The 23505-nt window shown below is 41.6% G+C and overlaps 1 protein-coding gene across 1 annotated transcript in view; it reads right to left on the bottom strand.

Moving 5' to 3' along the window:
* The window catches only part of RHOBTB3 (Rho related BTB domain containing 3), a 58142-nt gene that overhangs the window by 5365 nt on the left and 29272 nt on the right, over window positions 1–23505 (bottom strand). The window contains exons 7-11 of the mRNA XM_043913636.1: window positions 20084–20196; window positions 16924–17044; window positions 11570–11743; window positions 8771–8937; window positions 2214–2310 (exon numbers count right to left, since the gene is read on the bottom strand). Of these exons, the coding sequence (XP_043769571.1) occupies window positions 2214–2310; window positions 8771–8937; window positions 11570–11743; window positions 16924–17044; window positions 20084–20196 (672 nt within the window). The remainder of the gene's footprint in view (window positions 1–2213; window positions 2311–8770; window positions 8938–11569; window positions 11744–16923; window positions 17045–20083; window positions 20197–23505) is intronic.

Here is a 23505-nt window from a genome sequence, read left to right as displayed (position 1 = left end):
CCATTCTTTAAGTAAGCTGTAAAGGGACTGTGACATGAAGGCTTTCAGTCTCAAGGGCCCACGTGAAATAGGCCGAGAGTCAGGCATCCGGGAAGAGGAGACTGTGGCACTGTGTCGGGCACATGTGCGGTAATGCTCCGTTTCAGGGTGTTGCCAGCTCGGAAGATGGGCCCAGAAGCACCAGATCTTCCAACTTTTCAAAAGAAGCCAGAAATTTCAATTCTTAAAAATGTGACACGTTACAATGTTTAAATGTTGACACTAAAAGAATTTATAATACCATGTGATCGAAATAAGATCCCTGGGCAAGTTATATTCAACCCACAGACTTGTCAATTTGTGACTGCTGATATTAGCCATCAACTTCTCCCTTATACACAGGGGCTTTTTTTTTTTTTCTCTGCCCAAGAGGACATATCACAACAGGTCCTGGATGTGAACAGGCACCATTGAATCAGAGCACTCAGGATACTATTTTTATTTCCACCAAAGGAACATGAGATAGTCACTGACATAGTCTCATTTTCTTACCCTGCCTTCTCAAATTACACCCTGGAGTCCTGCTTCTCACTATGCCAGGTGGTCATAACATGCTTAATAGGCAATTGCATAAGTAATAAAATGAAATAAAAATGAATAACTCAAAGGACTCAGAGAACATCTTTCTCCCTAGGTTGCAACAGTACTCCATGGGTAGCCTATGCGTGCATGCTCAGTCAGTTGTGTCCAACTCTTTGTGACCCATGGACTGTAGCCTGCCAGGCTCCTCTGTCCATGGGATTCTCCAGGCAAGAATACTGGAGTGGGTTGCCATGCCCTCCTCCAGGGGATCTTCCTGACCCAGGGATTGAACCCACATCTCTTATTAAGTCTCCTGCTTTGGCAGGCATGTTCTTTACTGCTAGCGCCACCTAGGAAGCACACTTGTATCACACATCTACACAGAACAGTAATTGGAAAATTATCTTGTCTTTCACGAATGAAGGTGACTTAAGGTGGCATAATGAAGGCGGCCCTAAAATCAAAATGTCCATTTATTTCATTTTTAATTGCCTGATTAAAGAATAACTGTGTAAGAATGCCCCCTACTAACAGTAAGGGGATGTATGCCTCATGTTCAAGAATGAATTCTGGTTCTTGCACATTCTATGGAAAGAGACTCCCAACAGGCACCCAATGTGTGCTGACTGGCTAAAGACATCTGCCCAAAACTGACTGTGTGTTTCTTGGTTTCCCTAACTATGCAATGAATAGGTGAATGAAAACAAGAGAGGTCCACCTCCTCTAGCATCAGATGCTCTCTTACAAGCCAATTTTTACATAGAATTCTAAGATTTCCGCAGGTAAAAGGGAAGTACTCTGGATGAAGGTGACTGGCAGGAGCTCAACAAGCTCTGGCCCCGCCCCCTCCCTCCCTCCCCTCTGCCGCCCACCCCACTCCCGCCCACCTCCCAAGACCTTTGGCCACTGCCGGGGAGTTTTCTCTGCTTAGCCTTTGAAACTACTTGACTGGGAGATCTTTACCTTCTCCTTTTTATCAATAACTTGATTGTTCCTTGACTCTCTTTTAGGCAATAACATGAGCGAACCACTGTGTCTAAACTGACTACCTTGATGACTCTTCTATTTTCATTTTCTTTGCTCTTATGCAGCACTCAGAAGCTCACCGTTTGATTGTTTTTCATCTCTATAATTGACCTTAAAAGATCACATTAAGTATACTCTTTGCTCAGTAAATTTTGCAACGCTCTTTGATCAGTAAAAAATTGTTATTGCCAAATAATATGATGGACGAATACAAAGACGGGAGATAACCAGTACAAGTCGGGAGGAATTTTTCTTTATAAGAAGAGAACTTAAAAAGCTGAACTATTCAAATGTTGCTTCTGACTTAGATGGTTAAAACCAAATCTCATTTATCACAAGCAAATATCATGGGAGGCCACTTTATCTAATTCACACACACACAAAAAAAGCACTTAAAAATGGATGGGAGCTATGAAACCAGCATTAGAAAATGTCTTATGCAACACAGGTCTAGCTTTTTATGAAACACAGGTTACTGTAAGTATCCTCAATTACCACACTGCATACTTAAAAGGAATGTCTCACACTGACTTATTTTTTAAAAACTACTATTCCTACAAATTATGTCTCAAATCTAAGAAAACAGAGTATCATTTTTCCCCAAAAAACATTAATTAGCACTCTACCTGAAAGATCCTGAAATTCAGGCTTTTGACTGAAGATGAGGTAGTTAGTGGCGATGAAATGAAGCAGCCAGGTTGAGAGGCAATCAGAGTGGTGAAACTGCAAGAAAAATGCAAAGTGAAACAATACTGTACATAATGACCATCAACATGATGATAGTGGAGGAGAACTCACAGAGGGCCCAATTCCATGTTTAATGTGTCTGTACATGATGCAGCCTTCAGCCCATCTGACAGCAGGCAGGAAAAGGGAGCCTTATTAACAAATCATAATAAAATCACATCAACGAAGAAACCAAATCAAATGAAGAAACAGTCACGGTGGCCACAGGAGCTTAAAGGCTTTTAAGCAGATACATGACTACATCTGTGGGTAACAAAGTCTACTGGAGATTCTTGAGGATTTTCATTTAAGCTTTTCATCTAAGGTTAAGGCCTTCACGAACTAATATCTGTGTAGCAGAGAGATGATTAGGGTTAACAAAGGCATACACTTGGCCATATCTCAACAAATTTACCTGCAGAGAAAACCGAAGAATATTCTGAGGAGGAGATGTCATTGATCTAAGGGTATGGGTTTCAACATGTAAGTACTTCTGTGAGGTTATGGATGAATAGCTGCTTATAACTTGCATGTACGTTGCACTAAGCAGGATTTCCAGCACATTTATCATCCTGAGTTCCAACAGCTGATAAAAGGGCAACTCAGAAACTTGGCCATGACATCATCACCTTGACACCTCCAACCCATGACTAATCCATCCAACCATGCAATTCAGATTACAGTATAACCTGCTGACAGGCAACTTTGGAACATGAGTCTAGTTCTTTGTATTACTGTGGTAAAATATACGTCACATGAAACTTACCATTTTAACCACCTTTAAGTGTACAATTTGTTGGCATTACGTATATTCACATCACTGTGCAACCATCACCACTATCTATTTTCAGAAATTTTTTCTCATCCCAAACGGAAACTCTGTACTCGTTAAACAATAACTCTCCTTTTCTCCTTCCCCTAGTCTCTGGTAATCACTATTCTATTTTCTATGAGTTTGGCTATTCCAGGTAGCTCATATAGGTTATACAAAATTATGTACTGTTTGTCTTTTTTCTGCCTGATTTACTCTACTTAGCATAAGGTCCCCAAGGTTCATCCACATTGCAGCATGCATTAAAACTTCATTACTTTTTAAGGAACAAAACTGGGTCATTGGCAATGACATGGATGAATCTAGTCTGTCATACACAGTGAAGTAAGTTAGAGAAAAAATCAAACATCATACATTAATGCATATATATGGAATCTAGAAAAATGGTACTGATGAAACTGATGAAGCTATTTGCATGGCAGGAATAAAGTCGAAGATGTGGAGAACAGACATGGACACGTGGGGGAAGAGGAGGTTGAGATGAATTGGGAGATTAGGACTGACATAGACACGCTACCATGTGTAAAATAGATAGCTGGTGGGAAGCTGCTATGTACCACGGGAAGCTCAGCTCGGTGCTCTGTGATGACCTAGGTGGGGTGGGGTGTGGGTGGGACGGAGGCTCAAGAGGGAAAGAGAGATATATACACATATAGCTGATTCACACTGTCGTATAGCAGAAACTAGCACATCACTGCAAAGCAACTATACTCCAATTCACACACACATACACACACACATACACACACACGGGTTTCCCAGGTGACACTACTGGCCTGTCAGTACAGGAGATGCAAGAGACCCAGGTTTGAATCCTGGGTTGGGAAGATCCCCTAGAGGAGGAAATGGCAACCCACTGTAGTATTCTTGACTGGAAAATTCCATCGACAGAGGAGCCTGGTGGGCTACCGTCCATGAGATCGCAAAGAGTCAGACATGACTGAGTGACTGAGCGTGCACACACACACATATGTCACAATATATACAAACTTCACTCCTTTTTAAGGCTGAGTAATATTTCACTGCATGTATCACATCTGCTTAATTCATTTACCTGTTGATAAACATTTAGGTTGTTTCTACCTTTAGGCTAGAAACTCCTTCAGTTTGCAAGGAGATCCAACCAGTCCATCCTAAAGGAGATCAGTCCTGAATGTTCATTGGAAGGACTGATGCTGAAGCTGAAACTCCAATACTTTGGCCACCTGATGCAAAGAACTGACTCATTTGAAAAGACCCTGATGCTGGCGAAGATTGAAGGCAGGCGGAGAAGGGGACGAAAAGAGGATGAGATGGTTGGATGGCATCACTGATTCAATGGGCATGAGTTTGAGTAAACTCCAGGAGCTGGTGATGGACAGGGAGGCCTGGTGTACTGCAGTCTGTAGGGTCACAAAGAGTCGGACATGACTGAGTGACTGAACTGACTGACTTAGGCAAAATATATTAATAGCTCTCTTAAGTGAAATTTGCTGTTGTGTCTGACTCTTTGCGACCCTATGGACTGTAGTCCATGGAATTGTCCAGGTGAGAATTCAGGAGTGGGTAGCCTTTCCCTTCTCCAGGGGATCTTCCCAACCCAGGGATCAAACCCAGGTCTCCCACGTTGCAGGCAGATTCTTTACCAGCTGAGGCACAAGGGAAGCCCAAGAATACTGCAGTGGGTAGCCTATCCCTTCTCCAGCGGATCTTCCCAAGCCAGGAATCAACCCAGGGTACCCTGAACTGGAGGTGAATTCTTTTACCAACTGAGCTATCACGGAAGCCCTAACTTTCTTAAAGAGAAGAGAATGGCTACCCACTCCAGTATTCCTGTTTATATACTATTTTTGAGTGTCCTGACATGGGTTTGGGTAGACTCGGGCAGTTGGTGATGGACAGGGAGGCCTGGCGTGCTGCGGTTCATGGGGTCACAAAGAGTTGGACACGACTGAGCAACTGCACTGAACTGAACTGAAGGGAGCTTCTCTTTTCTAGGAGATCTTTCCAACCCAGAGATCAAACCTGGGTCTCCTGCATTGCAGGCAGACTCCTTACTGTCTGAGCCATCAGGGAAGCCCATGTAAGCAATAAGTAATACTACACTGAAAACAGATTTGTAATCTCAAATCTTAAGGAAGAAACACAAGTATCGCTCTTTTTAAGTCATAATGTGGGAATATTTTAACATGTAAATTCAAACGTCCATCTGATTTTAATTATTTTGTTCAGTTGCTAAGTTGAGTCCAACTCTTTGCGATCCCATGGACTATAGCCTGCTAGGCTCCTCTACCCATGGGATTTTCTGGGCAAGAATACTGGAACGGGTTGCCATTTTTTCCTCCAGGAGATCATCCTGACCCAGATATTGAATCCGTGTCTCCTGCATTGACAGGTGGAATCTTTACTGCAGAGCCACCTGGGAAGCCCTGATTTTAATTATACAAAATTGGAATTTTTGAGTTATAAGAGACTTTATAGTTCATCTAATACTATATCACATTTTAACAATCTTTTTTCACTTTATGTTTTTGCTGATTAGAACACTGTCTATAGGCTGTGACTTCAAGAGAGGGAGATCACAGAAATGAATAGCTGGCTATAAAAAACATGGTTCAAGGGCAGAATTTTATATTTGAATAAGATTTAAGATTTTATAGTTATGGGCTCTTGGCAAGAAATAAAATGCATCCCACTGGAAAAACTACATTTGGGGAAGAATATGTGCTGACTCAAGATGACAGTTTAAACTGAAATAAATAATGGAATTTTTAAAGACATTTAAAAAAATACCATAAAGCAAATGTTACCGCATTTAACAGCCCTGTGAAGAATAGTAATGATGGAGAAAGTACCCCACTCACCCTACCCCAAATATACAAGGAAATTGTCAGAAACAAAACTGGTGGCTTGAAGAAGTCAAATATCAATGCACAGATCATAAGTAAGAATTAAACTTAACACTTTAATGTGAGAGTAAATAGGACTTCATAGGAATCACCAAAGTCAGTCAAGATAAGGGTTAAAGGGGAGGAGGAATAGAGCATTTCTACCTCGATCCAAAGGAACTGATCTGATTAAGGCGGGGGAGGAAAGCCTTTGTTGCATGTTAAGATTCCAAATTGATGGAAATACATGAATCTAAAGGTAGAATCATGGTAAAGAGCTAAGACAGGTTAGAGGAAAGTTCCAGCAGAAGTGAGAGAATACCAAAACTTCTTATCTGTACCAAAACTGTGAATGATGTGGGACTTCCCTGGTGGTCCAGTGGCTAAGACTCCATGTTCCCAATACATGGGGCCCGGATTCAATCCCTGGTCAGAGAACTAGACCCCACAAGCTGCAACTGAGACCCGATGCAGACAAGATAAACAAATACGTTTTAAAAATAAGTAATCATCTCCTGCCTAAAACTCTTTGTGACCCCTTCCTCTATTAAAATTTTTTTAAATGTGAATGACACTTTCCTGATATACAATACAAAACCAGCAGAGATGATAGAGGGATTGGAAATTTCAATTATTCAGAGAGCCACTAGAAGTCTAATTGTGCCAAAAGACAGAAGTCAAAGAAGCAATGAGGGAAAGGTCAACCAAAGTCTGACCAACAGATGAACTGGCTGGCAAAGCTGAACTTCAACCTACGAACTTCAAAGAGAACTAGGAAGAAAATTGATCCTGTTTCTGAGATTCATATTGGCAAATTAGGGACTGCCAGGAACAGACTAAAGGAAAACGAGCAAATGCAGGCTTAATGCTAGCAAACAGAAAAGTCTTCAGAAACAGTAAAATTAAAGAAGAGCTGGTGTCTTAGACTTTAAAAATTCAAGGGGAAAAATAAGGATACTACTCACACAGTCAGAAACTTCACATTCAGGGAAACCAGGTCAGGAAGAATTTCTGACAATACAGTCATAAATGATTCTCATAAGGAACCGTGTGTGTGTGGGGGGGGGGCGGGGGGGGGCACTTAAAGAAATCAGTGCAACCAAGCAGAAAGTTCTCTTTTGCATGAACTATGTAAAAGGATACTACAAGATAAGAAAAACAAAGCTTGTGCACATTTTCTTAAAAGTATGAAGAACTTGTTAGAATGTATGAAAATGATACATCAAAAATGAATGTGAAAATGCTAGAAAGAATAAAAAAGAATTTTTAACCGAAATCTAGAGAACAGATATTAATCCCAAGCTCAATGTAATTATATTTCAAAGAGAGATAAAGGTTACTCTCTTTTTTAAAATTTGTTTTTTCTCTAATATTAAACACATCTGATCTGAAGACCTGATTATGACAGAAATGAAAAATAGCTATGGAGATAATAAAGAGAAGACCTAGATGCTTTAACTGAATTTCCCTTCCATTCCCAGAAATGGACACAGGGATTAATGAATTCATCTCAGCATGGAGGTTGGAGAAGGAATGGCAACCCACTCCAGTGTCCTTGCCTGGGGAAATCCACAGACAGAAGAGCCTGGTGGACTGTGGTCCATGGGGTCACAAAGAGTTGGACACAACTGAGTGACTAAGACACAGAGCATGGAGGTAAGCTTTTAGCTGTCACAGAGTCAGTCCTTTGCCCCCTTATGTGGCTCTATCTTAGCAACTTGGATGAAGACAAACTTGTCATATTTTCCTAATTCTAGATGTCAAAGATGATAGGGACAACCAATATGCTATAGGCCAGATTACATTTCAGAGTCCTGATCAGCTGTAATGATGGACCAAATACATTCTTTTGAGAAAAACACTTAGAAGGTTCACCTTGATGTGAGTTCAGAATCAATCACTGTGCCCTGATGGCTGTCTTAGGGCAGGCAATGGAATACTACAGTAACTCCTCATACACTGAGACATTTCAACAAAAGATATTTGAAGGAACCAATGAAGTTCATCAACACCACCGACAAACAACTAGAACTTTAAAGCGTGCTCATGAAGTGAATGGTTGTATGAAAGAATGAATGAACGAATGAATAAATAAATGAGTTCCGCCTAACCATCTCATCAGTATGTATGACTCTTCTCAGTATACATGAATCACCCAGTGTCAAAGAGAATGCCTAGAAAGAGCCTTGAAGGAGTGAGTGAGCAATCTAAACGACGACTCAATTTTTCTCTCAGGAATCCTAAGATGGGATCATTTGAGGGAAATTCAAGGTAAGTTCTATTTTCTCTACTGCCTATACGGAACAATACAACATCACACACAACTGACGCTAACAAGGACCACCATTCAGTCGGGAAAATTCCATATTGGCCACTATCTCCTTAGAAAAGGATTGCTCAAAAAACACTATGCTCCAAAATTATCTGCAGATGTGTTGTCAGGGCACATTTAATTCATGCAGCCAAATTTCCAAACTAATTTTCATTAGTGCAAAGGTGAAAGTGAAGTCGCTCAGTTGTGTCCAACTCTTTACGACCCCATGGACTGCAGCCTACCAGGCTCCTCCATCCATGGGATTTTCCAGGCAAGAGTACTGGAGTGGGTTGCCATTTCCTTCTCCAAATTTTTTTTTCATTAATTTTCATTAGTTCTTAAGGGTAATGCAACTCTTGAGAAACAAAAAAAATGTTTGAAGTAATATAATTTTTCTAATTTTTTTTTTTAAATCAACCAACCAGAAACGTAGGGGCCAATTACCTTGGCTTTTTTGAGCAGGTCGACTATGTCGAGGTTCATGGACGCCAGCTCCCGGCTCGGCATGCTCTGCAGCTGGGTGATGATGAAGAGCTCACATATGTGCTGCAGTCGGGACACCTGGTACATCTCCGCGCAGATCAGGAGGCACATGGCCTGGAAAATGCCGGCTGAGGCCAGGCAGGGAGAGAGTGAGTGGGCAGTGACACCGCCTCCTCTCCGACCCAGCCCCAGAGCAGCAGCAAAAGCCAGAAAGTGCTGACGGTACCATCCAGTGTCGGAGAGAATGCCTAGAAAAAGCCTTGAAGGGCGAGTCAGCAATCCAAAGGATGGCTCCATTTTAAAGGGAATTCTTTCGAGCCTTCAGACCCAGAAGTGACTCTGTTGTTTTTAATTCTCCAGAGAATTAATAATTGCCCTTAATAATCAACTCCAGGGCTACTGGGTAACTCTGTCTGTTAGCTGTACTAAATCCTTGCAGTTTTTCTTCTGGCTTAAGTCCCCAGGTTTGTTTGGTTTTTATTGTGGTAAAATAAACGTAACAAAAAGTTTTAAGTGTAAACAGAACGTTAAATTTTAAGTGCAAAGTTTAGTGGCATGAAGTGTATTCACACTGGTGAGTAACCACCGCCACTCCCTTCTCCAAAACTTCTTTCTTCTTCCTCAACTGATACTCTGTACCCATTAAGCACTAAAATTTCCCCCTTCCCTAAACCCCTGGCAGTCACCCAGGTTTTTTTATTAGTTTTTTTTTTTTTTAAAAAAAACCGCTTCTCTTTAAGTCGAATGATTTTTCTCATGTAATTCTTTCTTGTCCTTCTTTAAATGCAGCAAGGAACCAAGAATAGTATGTATGATAAATATTTATCAAAATAAATAGATTATTTTTCTTTCTGCAGTTTCCTAGTGCAAATATTCCAGTATCCAGGTTAACTTTCTGTTTATTCATTTTTACTCATTTGTCCCCCACACTTCACCTTTTACCATTTTTAAAGTATTTTGTCTTAGTTATTGCTGCTTTTCTGAACATTTTTTTTACTAGTAAGATAAAACTTAAAATCCAAAGCTTCAATTACTCTAGTGAGAGGGTGACTGAGAAAACAAATTTCCTTATTATTCCAAATCCAGTCAAATATATAATATACAATTTTTCCAATACCAAAATAATAAAATACCCATAACAGACATTCTGATGAGAATCAATGCTTTCATTTTTACTAAACAGCAATGATAAGCCAGTCTCTAACACTAATAGTAATAACTGTAACTGGCTCCAAAACATTCTATAGACAGCTGCCAAGACCAGAACTGAGTCAATTAAAAAAAGAATTTTCTGTCCTGGAATTTCTAAAACTTTTCACTAGAGGGCTCAAGACTTATTTAAAACTTAGGACATTTCAATAATAAATATTTCTGAATGTAAAATTAAAGCAGTAAGCCTGAAGAGAGGTATGGTCTGAAAGGTGTATCTTCTTTTTATATTGGCAGGGGTGCCTGGCCTGGTCCTTGTAACCAAGGTCTCAGGCTCCTGGACTACACCAGCAGGGCTTATTCTGGTTGAATCTGCAGTGGGAGCCACCTGGCGGTCAAAGGATAAAAACTAGTTAAAAGGGGCTCCTATGCCTGCATCCCAAGGCTCCGGGGCTGTGGCAAGGATTCTGCAGTTTCTCCAAAGTGCCTCCAGGTCCAGGGTACCTGCAAAATCTGGTCCACTCTGCAGCTGCCACGGACAGTTCTCAGTCACCAGCCGGTGAAGAGGGAAATAAATCCTACAGTCCACTGGACATTCTAAACCACTGAAGAAAAGTTTGTGGATAAGTCAGCTTTAGAAGAGTATGATTCTAGAAGTCAGAAAAAAGTCAGACTTCTTAGTATTAAAAGTTGGAAAAAGGCCATCCTCTGGGCTAGAGTGATAACCACAGGAATCTCAGAATATTGAAATTTCTTAAAAGGGCCTCAATTAGAAGTCAGAGCCATAAAAGCGGCTGCCCAACCCTATTTTCCTCATGAAAGGACAGTGTTCTAGGGAGCTCTCCGCCCTAACCTGCGGCAGTGGAGTGGCCCCTGAGTACTATGAGACACCTCCACTTCAGGAGGCTTGCAGTGATCAGCTGCTGGTGCTGCAGAGACACGTGAACTTATCCCTGGGCCTGAGGGCCCACAAGAGGCACCCAATCACCACTCTTCCACTTGAACTGACTATAAAAATTCTCTGTTGCTCCAACATCACCTCCACCTACTTGGCACATTCCACGATGTCAGCTCCCACAAACCTTAAATGAAAAGAGGTTTCATAGAAAGCAATGTCTCAAAATGGATTATCAGGAAAGAAAGAATTATGAGATTCTATTTAACATGTTTTTGTTGTTTAGTTCTTGCGTCTGACTCTTTTGCGACCCCATGGAGTGTAGCCCCCCAACCCCAACCCCCTGCTCCTCTGTCCATGGGATTCTCCAGGCAAGAATACTAGAGTGGGTTGCCAATTTTCTTCTCCAGGGGATCTTCCCGACCCAGGGATGGAACCCATGTCTCCTGCATTGTCAGGAAGATTATTTACCACTGGGCCACGATGGAAGCCCAACACTGATGGTGGGAAAGATTGAAGGCAAAAGGAGAAAAGGGCGGTAGAGGATGAGTTGGTTAGATAGTATCATTGACTCAATGGGCATGAATCTGAGCAAAGGCTGGGAGATAGTGGAGGACAGAGGAGCCTGGCATGCTACAGTCCACGAAGTCGCAAAGAGTCGGACATGACTTAGCGACTGAACAACATCATCATCTAACATGTGTACAACGGCTCACCTGGGCAACAGGAGTCTGTGTACAGATATTCCAAGAATGACAAGAAAGTCTCTTTGGAAACACCATAAACTGGAATCAGAACACTCTTTGCTTCCATGTAATTCCCGTTAAACATGGCTGCCATCACGTCACACCGGGCCACCAGGATGGCCCTGTGGGCCGGCACCGTCGTACCTGTGAGGTCCAACAGGGAGACAAGGCTAAGAGAGATAAGCCTGCCGAGTTCCTCTTCTAGCAATTGTCCTCCCAATCAGAATTGTACTTCATTAGGCACAGCGAAGCTGACATTCAAAAACCAGATCTGGGGGTGATAACCAGCATTAAAGTTCAGAGACTTTTTAGTTTTTTAAATAAATTGAAAAATTCAGAGAGTTCAAAAGTTGACTTTGAAACCAACAATTTGCAAGTCAGGCAATTATTTGGTACTTAGTTTTTATTTCCTGAAGCTAGAAACACTGAAATGAAATATTTTGCTACATGTTTTTATAAGAAACATCCATTCCTCTACAATTGGCTTGAAATACCACTACCCACCCCTGCCCATGTGCCCTCCCAAGGAAACACAGCCATTATTCACAGTACAGTCTTGGCCAGGCTTCTGTGTATCAGAAACAGGAAAATAAATCATGCTTAGCCTCAGGAGTTCATAGATCATAGCAAGAATGGCAAGGGAAATTCTTGTGGGGCCAAAGGCAACATTTCAGACTTCATGGAAAATTCAGAGGACGATGGATGACCTAGTCCCCTGCTTCCTCCCTGTCACAGTACCTCCACAGGGAACCTCCCCTTCCCAGATGAATAATACCTGCTTGTGGGAGGGCCAGGGCTGCTTTACATTTTAAAGGCCCCTCAGCCTATATCTTCCCTGGTGGCTCAGAGGGTAAAGCGTCTGCCTGCAAGGTGGGAGACCTAGGTTTGATTCCTGGGTCGGGAAGATCCCCTGGAGAAGGAAATGGCAACCCACTCCGGTACTCTTGCTAGAAAATCCCATGGATGGAGAAGCCTGGTGCAGGCTACAGGCCATGGGGTCGCAAAGAGTCGGACACAGCTGAGCAACTTCACTTTCACTTTTCAGCCTATATCCCTCACTGAAGCACATGAAACTGATCAGACTCTCCAGTGGAACTTGCTAAGCCCTCCAACTACCAAGCCAAGGGACCATGGCTGTGGCAGATGGGACTCAGGTAGCCTGGGGCTCACCATTCCCACCTCCTACAGCCAGCCTTCAGCTCAGTCTAGATCAGATTAACAGATCACCAGCAAGCATCTGCCACGGGACAGCCACCACGTTTGGTATTGAATGTACAAAGATGAGAAACACGGAGCTACCTTGCTTTGGAGACGCCAAACTTTTATTATTTTTTGTTTGTTTGCATGATTAAATTAATTAATTTATTTTAATTGGAGGCTGATTACTTTATAATATTGTGGTGGTTTTTGCCATGCATTGACATGAATCAGCCATGGGTGAACATGTTTCCCCCATTCCGAACCCCCCTCCCACCTCCCTCCCCATCCCATCCCTCTGGGTCATCCCAGTGCACCGGCCCTGTCTCATGCATCGAACTTGGACTGGTCATCTGTTTCACATATGATAATATACACGTTTCAGTACTATTCTCTCAAATCATCCCACCCTCGCCTTCTCTCACAGAGTCCAAAAGTCTGTTCTTTACATCTGTGTGGAGACGCCAAACCTCTCCCCTTCCAGAAAGTAACTCTATGAGCCAGACCACTCTGCCCTGCCCACAAGCCTGCATCCGGCAGCCCCCAAATCTCATACTTCTCAGGGGCATATATTCTTCTCCAAAATATTTACAATTACTGGGTTCTTCATGCTCTTTAATATCCAAGCACAACATCTTCTGGCTCAGAAAAAAAGAGGAAAAAAGTTTCATAAGCTTAGTGACTTTCTCCGAAGCCAGTAACCCCTCAGGATCCACACGCAACGTACAACAGCCTCAGTTCTGCACTCACTGCCTGACACCGTCACCCACACAGACCCACCTCCTGTGGGTGCAGGGAGAAGTCTCAGGAGTTCTCCTGCCAGGTCCTCACACCTACCAGCAGGCAGCCTCCCTTCCTGACCCCCTCTCTGCCTCTCTGCCTTTCGGTCGCCTGCCCTCAATGTTACAGTGTCCATCGGTGGGGGGTGACCAGTTTCCACAACCAAAGTGTGCTGGATGTATTTGTACACAGCAATTAACAAAGAATTCAAATAGGCAATGCGATTTGACTTCCAACTTGAAGATCCTAAAATCTTAAATAAGGAACCATGAAAAAAGAACAAAAAAATAGGAGTACAGCTTAAACAAACTACCATTTGGGCTAAGCAGAGGAATTTAAGATTGGAAAAAAAAAATACCTAGTAGATAGTAGTAGATGGGAAAGAAACTGGATGGGTAACCTTGAAACTTGAACAGAAATTTCCTGTTGATGCTGTGATTACAATGGAATTACAAAACCAAGAACGGAACATTCAGTGCCTTCAAGCATTTTTAAGGCCTACTTCAATAGAACACCTCCAATCAAGAAAATACCCATTTGTTTCTCACCCTTTCAAACTACTGTCCTGGTGTTATAAACTGTTCTACTGTGAGACTGTAACACAATACCTCAGTTCAGCCACATTTCTAAACACTGTATATGTATATATATATATACACACACACACACATATATAAGCAAAGTATAAAACACGCTAAATGAAAATAACATAGTGATTATTTACACAACAGCAAGAGGATAGAGCTGAAGAATCACTAGGGGGAAAAAATCAGTTTTCTAAAAAAAAAAAAAAAATCAGTTTTCTAGTTAACAGATGACTATGTCCTTTGAAAACATCAAGACCTAAAGTAACTTTCCTTTGTCGTATTACATTGTTGTTACTATTTTTTTTTTTAAAGAAAAGAGTTTTAAGAGTGAAACAATATTTGAAAGCCCAGTTTCTAGTACCTTTGCACAGATTATCAGGGATCCTTGTTTTCATTACATACTAAAATACTACATTTTTCATATGTTCTTCACACTACTCGCCAAGTTTCGAAAATGAAATTTTTAGAATCATTCTTTTGTTTTATTCTGAAAACAGGAAACTTGTCTAGCTCAAGAGAGGTTCAGAATATGTACTAAGTAAACAAGACAGAATGTAGCTTATTTTTCATAAGGCACAGATTCAAATGTCAAAAGAAAACATATCTTTCTACATCAGATCCAAAAGTTTACCGTAACTAGTTTTATTCAATGGATAAAGATACAAACTTATATACACATTGTATACATTTATATATTTGTATAAGTGTACATTTGATGACTATTTCAATCGTAGTTTTTTATCTTATGTCAACTCCAGTCAGTTGTCAGTGATATCTGAATATTTTTTAAAAACGATCTGCTGCAGCCCTGGATTCAGCACAGAAAAACGCAGTGTGGTTTGCCCATCAGGCCTCTAAATATACCTTTCTACGCATCATCATCTCCATCCTCATGACCACTCACCCCTCTCCCAGGTAGAAACTAGTATCCCCATTTTACAGGTGAGGAAACAGAGGATCCGAAAAAGCAAAGTAACACAGCCAAACCTATTAAATAGTAAAAATGCTTCCAAGCAAAACCCTGACCTGGTCTGTCACTACCGTCTCATCAAGCTTATCACCAGAAAGGACCTTTTAGAATCGACATGACTCACGGTCTTCACTCTGCAAATGAGGAGACTCCGGGCAGACGTGTGGAGGACCAGCCCAAGGACACACACTGGCTGGGAAGCAAAGCCAAGGCTGGAGCTGGGGCTGCAGACCCTCCCCCAGCAGCGACCGTGGCTCTGGAAGCTGCCCGCCCCACACTCCTCAGAGCTAGGCGGCCTCTCGGCCAGCGGGTGGCAGCGGTGCTGCTGGACCCTGCTTTCACCCATTCCTGCTCCTCTCCGTGGAGGAGAGGCCTTGGGTGCTGAGCCGAGGAGGCTACAAAGGGCATTGGAGCAGCTGCCACGCGGTATCCCCACAGGCATTACAGGGGGCTCTTGCAGGTCCAGCCGCTGCCACGGTGGGGATGCGAGAGGCGCCTGCCAACGGCAGGTAGGTGGGAGCACCGAAGAAAGGCCGGAGCCTGAGAGGGTTCTCTAAATCCCTGCTCTCTTTGTCCTCTCAATGTAACAATATTTTCATGCATTGCATATTCCCCATGAAACTCTTTTCAACAGGTTACACTAAAATATTATTTTAATATTTTACACTATTATTTAATATTTAAAAATATTGTTTTAAAATAATATTGCAAAGTAATATACAATATTATTAAAATAATATTGCAAAGTAATAGTGTAAAATAATTGGTATCAGTGCCTCCTATGCAAATTATAAGGAAATTTGGTCAACTGTTGGCCTTCTTTTCTCTGAATCCCATTTTACATAATTTCAAGGTCACTGACTGTCCCATTCTCAGTAGCCCACACTCACACTGCAGCTACTAACAGCCGCTTACCCAAAGGCACCTTGGAAAGTTCCCAATTCATTGTTTGTCTTGGCAAGTGACCAGAGTAAAAAGCAAAACAAATCTTTCTGGTAAACATTTTTAAAAAGTAAGGTACTATTAGCTGCCATACATTTCTACCATAAAATTAAATTAAATCTTCCTTTTAGTAACAGCTCACTTAAAGGTGTACTTCATTCATTTGAAACAACTCCTTCTATCCTTCTTGCCTAATTAAAGGTATTTCACAATTCACTTTTAAGACTATGCTTTCAATCTACTAAAGTGACAAAGTATCCAAGCAACAACAATAATGGGCATTAAAAGAGCTCATCTTTATTAAAATTAGGTAGCATTCCTTTCCAACAGAGCTAAAAACCAGCAATAGCACTGAGTGTCATTAAGAAGTAAATGTAGTGATAACTACAGACGCCTGATGTAAGCCAGGCATGACCCTCAGCGAGAGTAGTTCCTTTTGCTCAATTAAAAAGGAAAGGAGCTGAAAACATAAACTAGACGTAATGTAAAATGTTGAGGGGGCTAGTTTCAGATGATTCAAAAACTATAATCTTAAAGAAATACACAAACAAAATATACAAGTGGGTGATTTGTAACATCACTCTATCCCCTGCTAGTCCCTAAAGGTTAACAAAGCACTGGGTAACAATAACAACAAACTAAGGAAAATATAAATTTTCTTATTTTAATAAAATATTTCATTTCCTAGAAAATGAAATTTTCTAGAAATTGTAGAAATTCAAGTACTATTAATCTACATCCTACAATAGAGAATAGTCATTTCTTCACCCAAAATACTCGAAGCTGAAATAGAAAGTTAAAACAAGAAATTAACATGAATGATGAACTTTGTAAAAACTGAACTATACCTTGTATTTCGAAGACAACATCAGCAAGCATTGGTTTATTAAGGAAAAACTTGAGGGAAGTGTTATAAAACCACAGAGGTTTTCTGGCTTGATAGGTTTTGCAGTTCCTTAGGCAATTAAACTATAAGGAGAAATAAAAACACGAGAGGAAAAATTATACAATATGTTTTGATAATTTGCCTAGAGAACGCGGAAATCTCTGCTGTCTAAAGGAGCAATGATTACCTCCTCTATGGCATCTCCGGTCACAGCTTTCATGGAAACCTACCCTGGAGAACTGCATCTGCTACCTGTCAATGAGCAATACTGCATAAAGCAGCGCTCACAGCAGTGAAGGATCCGGCTAAATGAAAACTCTACGACTGAGATGCTGTGGGTCCTGAACCCCCCTGGACCTTCGTTACCTGGGAAACAGACAACAGTAGTGCAACCTCATGTCAACGCCTAGTAAAACATGCTTGCGTATGCAACCTGCTTGTCTATTCGCGAGTTAAGAAAATATATACACAAAATTTAATTTGCAATTAAGAAAACACATATTTTTCACCTATCACATCAAGTTCTACTGCTCACTAGATGCAACGTTAATACACCTGGGAGTGAGGGACTAATGCATCTTGATCTACAACCTTATAATCCTAAATAGCTCTCCTGCCCACAGTCGTGATGGCTGGAATCTATCAAAGACTGCCTGCATCTCTCATCTGGAGCTCTAGAAACCCGGTCCCATGACCACACCAATCTGTCCTCTCCGAACTCCTAGCTGGAGCCTCCAGTTAACAGTGAAGAAGGCTGGGGGTCTCCAGCCTTTCTCTGCTCCCCACTCAGGATCTGGTGCTCTGTGCATCCCTTCTGTGATCCTTCAGACAACCCTTTCTGAAAGAAAGAACCCCAGGAAATGAGGGCCAGCCCCTCTCCCTTCCTCCATCACCCAGTTCCCTGGCTGACTCTCAGAACCTCTGGCCGGGTCAGAACTCTTGACCCTCTGCTCAGCCAGACAGGAAATTCAGAAAGCTTTATCTCCAAGAAATAACCAGGCGTACAACGTTAGCAATAAGAATAAAAGACACCTACTCCCCACTCTGAGTTAATCTACTAGGATGGGAAGTTAAAAGGTTTGGCGAGAAGGGAAAAAAACTTATCCTTCCTCTCAAAGAACAACATACACTCCAGGATAATATCCATGAGCAAAACAGATGATCAAAGTAGGATTATACAAACCCTGCTCCTATAATCTAAGTTCTTATACACAATATACTTTCATACACATTGAAGGAGCCAGAGGTGAGGACTTGGGGGACAGAAAGGAGAGGACCAGTCAAAAATCATCGTCAGAATCTGAGGGCTTCAGAAATCAGTCTAGAGATAAACTAGGCATAGATGGAAGTTCTTCGTGGCCGAATGGTTAGGATTCGGTAAATCCTATAAACCACGCCTGATAAACTGATTAAATGATGCCTAGTTTATCCCTCATTTTAGAGAAAGCCCTGAGAAGACTTACTCAAAGCCACAGGTAATTTGCGGCAGACACAATTTAAATGGCTATTTCCTAAATCCCAATACTCAAAGAAGAGAGACCCCCAGGAAAGCACATGAAGAAAGCATAGAACTCTTGTGTTCTCCCATCCCACAGAATAACACAGGACCCAGCTTTCCCTTCCCCAAGAAAAAGTTGCTTTATTCTTGCCACTCAAAGGAATGACTGTTCAGAATCCAACCCTAGGAAAAGCTCAGGTTTAGAACAACAGGCAACACTTCTGTCCTAACCATTTAGGTAAAGGTTATGAATTTGTACACCATGAATACATGTAGACGTATTCTAGGTATCAATAGATAAAGATTATGAATCTGTATAACAGATTTCCTTATCACCTATGCCTTGATTTTTTTCCCCCCTTTGGGCCATACCACATGGCTTACAGGATCTTAATTCCCTGACCAGGGATTGAACTCAGGCCACAGCAATGAAAGGCCAGAATTCTAACTATTAGGCCACCAAGCCAACTATGCCTTGAATTTGGGGGAAAAAAAAATGCGAGGGCAGAAGTTTGGAGAGAATATGTATATTTTCATTGGTCTGTGAGCAAGTTCATCTAGAGAACTTTTGAAAAGCAGAGTGCAAGTCTACAATGCACATTTCTACAAAAGCATTATTTAGCTAATTAGACTGTAAGAGCTACCACCCTGCCATACACCGGCACAAGTGGCCAGCTTCTGTATACCTGCTTCAATGTGCTATTAAAACAAGAAAAGGATGGCCTTATCCCTTAATCCCATATTTTGTTTAAAAAGAATTCATTTTTTAATTTAAAGAATAGTTGGGAATCTTTATAAAAACTTAGTGCAGTTTTGAAACATTAACTTAAAATGTTAATAAACTTAGGTTATAGCATTGGCAGTCATCTGTATAAAAAATTAAAGAAATAATCATTTTTCTTACATTTAACATAAACCTCTATTCTGCTAAGCAGTGCACACAACTTATCTTTTTATCTAATGTAGTCGATTTGCTTATCACAGAATCTGAAATAAGATTCTGGCTAAATTGTATAATGTAGTCATCTTGAAAGTGAACAAATTTACTCTTAAGGCTCTCATAGACTCTGCAAAATCTCAGTTACTAGAGTTTTCATGTGCAGTAGTTTATGACCATAATCTTTGAATCTAACATATGCATTTAACTCTATACTGGATGAGAAACAAATCCTCAGCTGTCCACCTAGCCAAGGAGATTTCTCCGAACTCTTGAAAAAGACATACACTGAAACTGCCATGCCCCTGAAAACTGTTTGGAATGAAACTGCGAGCAGTGAGAAAGCATTGTCTCCAATAAGCCTGACTATAACCAGGCAAATTCAACAGCCTTCATTCTTAACATAGACTGCATATTCCCAGTGTCCCAGGGGAATGTCTCAGGGAACAGAATTCACAAATCAACATTTTAAAGACATGACTCATACATATTTGAATTCTTACATGAATTAAAATCAGAGATAGCAAGAAATCATGTGTTTATATTTAAAACATTTAAACAGCAAAAAGTATACTTAAGGAAAAAAAATACATTATCGACTTTCCTCATGACTCCCTAGTATATTCACTTCAGTATAGCAGTTAAAATTCAGAGAAAGTTAAAGTAACTTACAATAAACTAATTTACCTTTCCTGGTGTTTTTAAAATGCATTTAACTTTCTCAATTACATTTGAAACATCTCCAGAATCTTTCAATTTCTTCCTGATATCTTCTTCTAACTCTTCCCACTGGAAGGCACCTGTAAACAAATCAATATATATTGAATTTTTTGTTAAAGCAAGAAGAAAGATAAATATTTTACTGGGTATCAATGTTCCTTTTTTTAAATTTTCTTTTACTTTTTATTCATCAAACATATATTCCTGTAATTATACTAAAACATTTAAACAGCCTTCACATAAAAAAAAAAAAGTCTGCCTTCACCTAAGTTATTGCTCAAAAGCTAGAGTCTTCTTTCTGAACAGCTGCCATCTCTTTTATAACAGGCGATCAGCTAATGATAACAGCAGCGGCTAGGACACGAGCTCCCATCAAAGGGGTCCAACACTCGACTTATTTACTTGCTCTGAGTAAGAGGCGGATTTGGTCCCTTCTAAGGCTGGATTCCATGATGCCAGTCATGAAGGGCAGTGACTACCATCAGCAAAGGAACAGAATGCATTCAGAAGGTTTCACGCACTGTCAGGGTCAGACGAGGATGTTCCATAGCCAGTGCTTACAGAACCAACCGAAGACAAGAGCTGGATAATATTCTGGAGAACTACACAACTGTGACATTTGAAAAAAAAAAAAAAATCACCCCATCCAGTCCCTCTCTCCCTTTTCACACCAACCCACTTTTAAGCCATCTCTTCCTCGGTTCACTTCACTCCTATCAGCCCCCTTTCCTCTGTGTCTTACAAGTCTCCTATTCCAGGATCAGCAAAACGTCTCCCCTTCCCCCAAACACTTCTCTCTTTAGCCTACAGCAGTCTCCTACCCAGCCTTCCTACTCCCTATTGGCCTTTTCTGCATCAAGTGAATCTTACTATCAATGCTGCTAAGTTTCCAAAGTACATTTCTATAGAGACTATCCCCATCCATCCCATCCCTTATGCTGCTAAGTCGATTCAGTTGTGTCCAACTGTATGCAACCCTATAGACGGCAGCCCACCAGGCTCCCCCGTCCCTGGGATTCTCCAGGCAAGAACACTGGAGTGGGTGCCATTTCCTTCTCCAATGCATCAAAGTGAAAAGTGAAAGTGAAGTCGCTCAGTCGTGTCCAACTCTTAGCAACCCCATGGACTGCAGCCTACCAGGCTCGTCCGTCCATGGGATTTTCCAGGCAAGAGTACTGGAGTGGGGTGCCACTGCCTTCTCCGTTATAGACAGTCCTAAATCCTAAAAATACAACTCAAAAAGATACAGAGTGGGTGGGTACAGCTGGGAGACCCAGGTTCCAGTTCTACCTTCGCCATTAACGACTGGTATGAATTGAATTGAGCTGATTTATTCCTCTGGGTAACGTGAGATCCTTTTCTGTTTGCTCTTGATCTTTCTCTTCTGGTATTTCCCTTCAGGTAGCCAGAACTCTGCCAGGTGCCTTCATGAATACTGGGGAGTGGACAGGGCACAGAATGAACATTTACTGAACCAGTGAGATTAGGCAATTGCCGCCAGGCTGTACCAAGGAGATCCAAAACTAATCTTTTAGAATCAGATTGGCAGTCCAGTTGCTCTCAGGCCTCGTTACAGCTAAGCCCTGCAGCACTTGGCATCCCTGCCAGTCTTCAACTTCTCCTTACCTGCCCTTCATGACTACTACAGTGTATCCAGGGAGAGGGGTCGGGGAAGGACAGTCCTCATTTGAGGCATTTGCTACTCTGTGGGGTACATGCTCCCACCATGGCCAAGTTCAATACAACAACACAGAACACACCCTTGCTGCTGCTGCTAAGTCGCTTCAGTCGTGTCCGACTCTGTGCAACCCCATAGATGGCAGCCCTCCAGGCTCTGCCATCCCTGGGATTCTCCAGGCAAGAACACTGGAGTGGGTTGCCATTTCCTTCTCCAATGCATGAAAGTGAAAAGTGAAAGTGAAGTCGCTCAGTCGTGTCCGACTCTTAGCGACCCCATGGACTGCAGCCTACCAGGCTCCTCTGTCCATGGGACTTTCCAGGCAAGTGTACTGGAGTGGGCTGCCACTGCCTTCTCTGGAACACATCCCTAGGAATAGGTAAATACCACTGTCTCTCACACGTCTCACACTGTCTCTCTTACGTCGGCGCTAGCTAGCTCCAGGGCACCCCTGCCTCTTCTTACCTTTCACCACTCTTTCTTTGACTTCACTGTTAGCTCTTCTCCCTCCTCAAATTCCCCAAGGCGTACAGTCTAGAACAAGCCCATGCTTTTTGTTTTCCTCTTCCTTAACGAGTGATTTTTAACTTCAAGTCACGTACTCTTTTCACAATCTGATGAATTCTCTGGATCACTGCTCCAGAAAATTTCCCATGCACGCATAGCCGTTGAAGTCTACATAAAAGAGAAGGATCCCTTAGAAGCCAAGGGACCTCAGTTCAAGAAAATTCACTCTATGCCAGTGATTCTCACCCCTAGCTATGTATTACATTTACCTGGAAGATCTTTTATAAAATACCAGTGGAGAAGGTCCCATCCCCAGACAGAGATGGGGCCCAGACATCAATTTTAAAAGCCTCCAGGAAATTCTAGTGTCCGCTGAGTACTGATGACTATTGCACTTCCTTTAGATATTTCATCCACTATCAAAACCCAGGGTCGGTGACATGCAGCAAACAGCACATCGAAGTAGTTGTGACCGATACTCACGCATGTTAAAGGAGAGCACAGGGATTGTTTCTTAAAAGTAAAGTTACACTAACTAAAGAACACCTACATGGTATCTCCATTCAGAAGAGTATCAGAAAGAAAACATGCATCAAATCTAAGTGTATTAAGATCAGCAACAGGTAAATCGCTACAGGATATCAATCTATTGGAGAACAGACACAGAAAGATCCAATAACTGAAAAGAAGAGCAAGCTTAAGTTATAAGGACACTCTAATGACTGACTTCTTTTCATAATTAGAAATGCTAATCAAATCATCTTTGACACTTAGGTCCTCATAAAGCAATAATCAGACTGAGATTTTTCTTTTCTTCTTTTGTGGTAATAACATTTAGTATTAGGCGCTAAACTATGTCTGAATCTTTTGTGACCCCATGGACTGTAGCCCACCAGTCTCCTCTGCCCATGGGATTCTCCAGGCAAGAATACTGGAGTGGGTAGCCATTCCCTTCTCCAGAGGATCTTTCCGATCCAGAGATCAAACCCAGGTCTTCCTCATTCAGGCAGATTCTTTACAGTCTGAGCAACCAGGGAAGCCCCAATAACATTTAACATGTGTTCCATTTTCTCAACATACTTTTAAGTGCTCAATACACTGCTGCTAACAATAGGCATGGTACTGTATGTTCCAGCAGAGCTCTAGATGTCATCCTACGTAACTGATTGTGATCTTTAACTTCTTAGAGCACTTATTTACTTAG

Source organism: Cervus elaphus, chromosome 9, assembly GCF_910594005.1.
Source record: "Cervus elaphus chromosome 9, mCerEla1.1, whole genome shotgun sequence".
Taxonomy (NCBI): Eukaryota; Metazoa; Chordata; class Mammalia; order Artiodactyla; family Cervidae; genus Cervus; species Cervus elaphus.
This window is presented reverse-complemented; position numbering and strand designations above follow the sequence as displayed.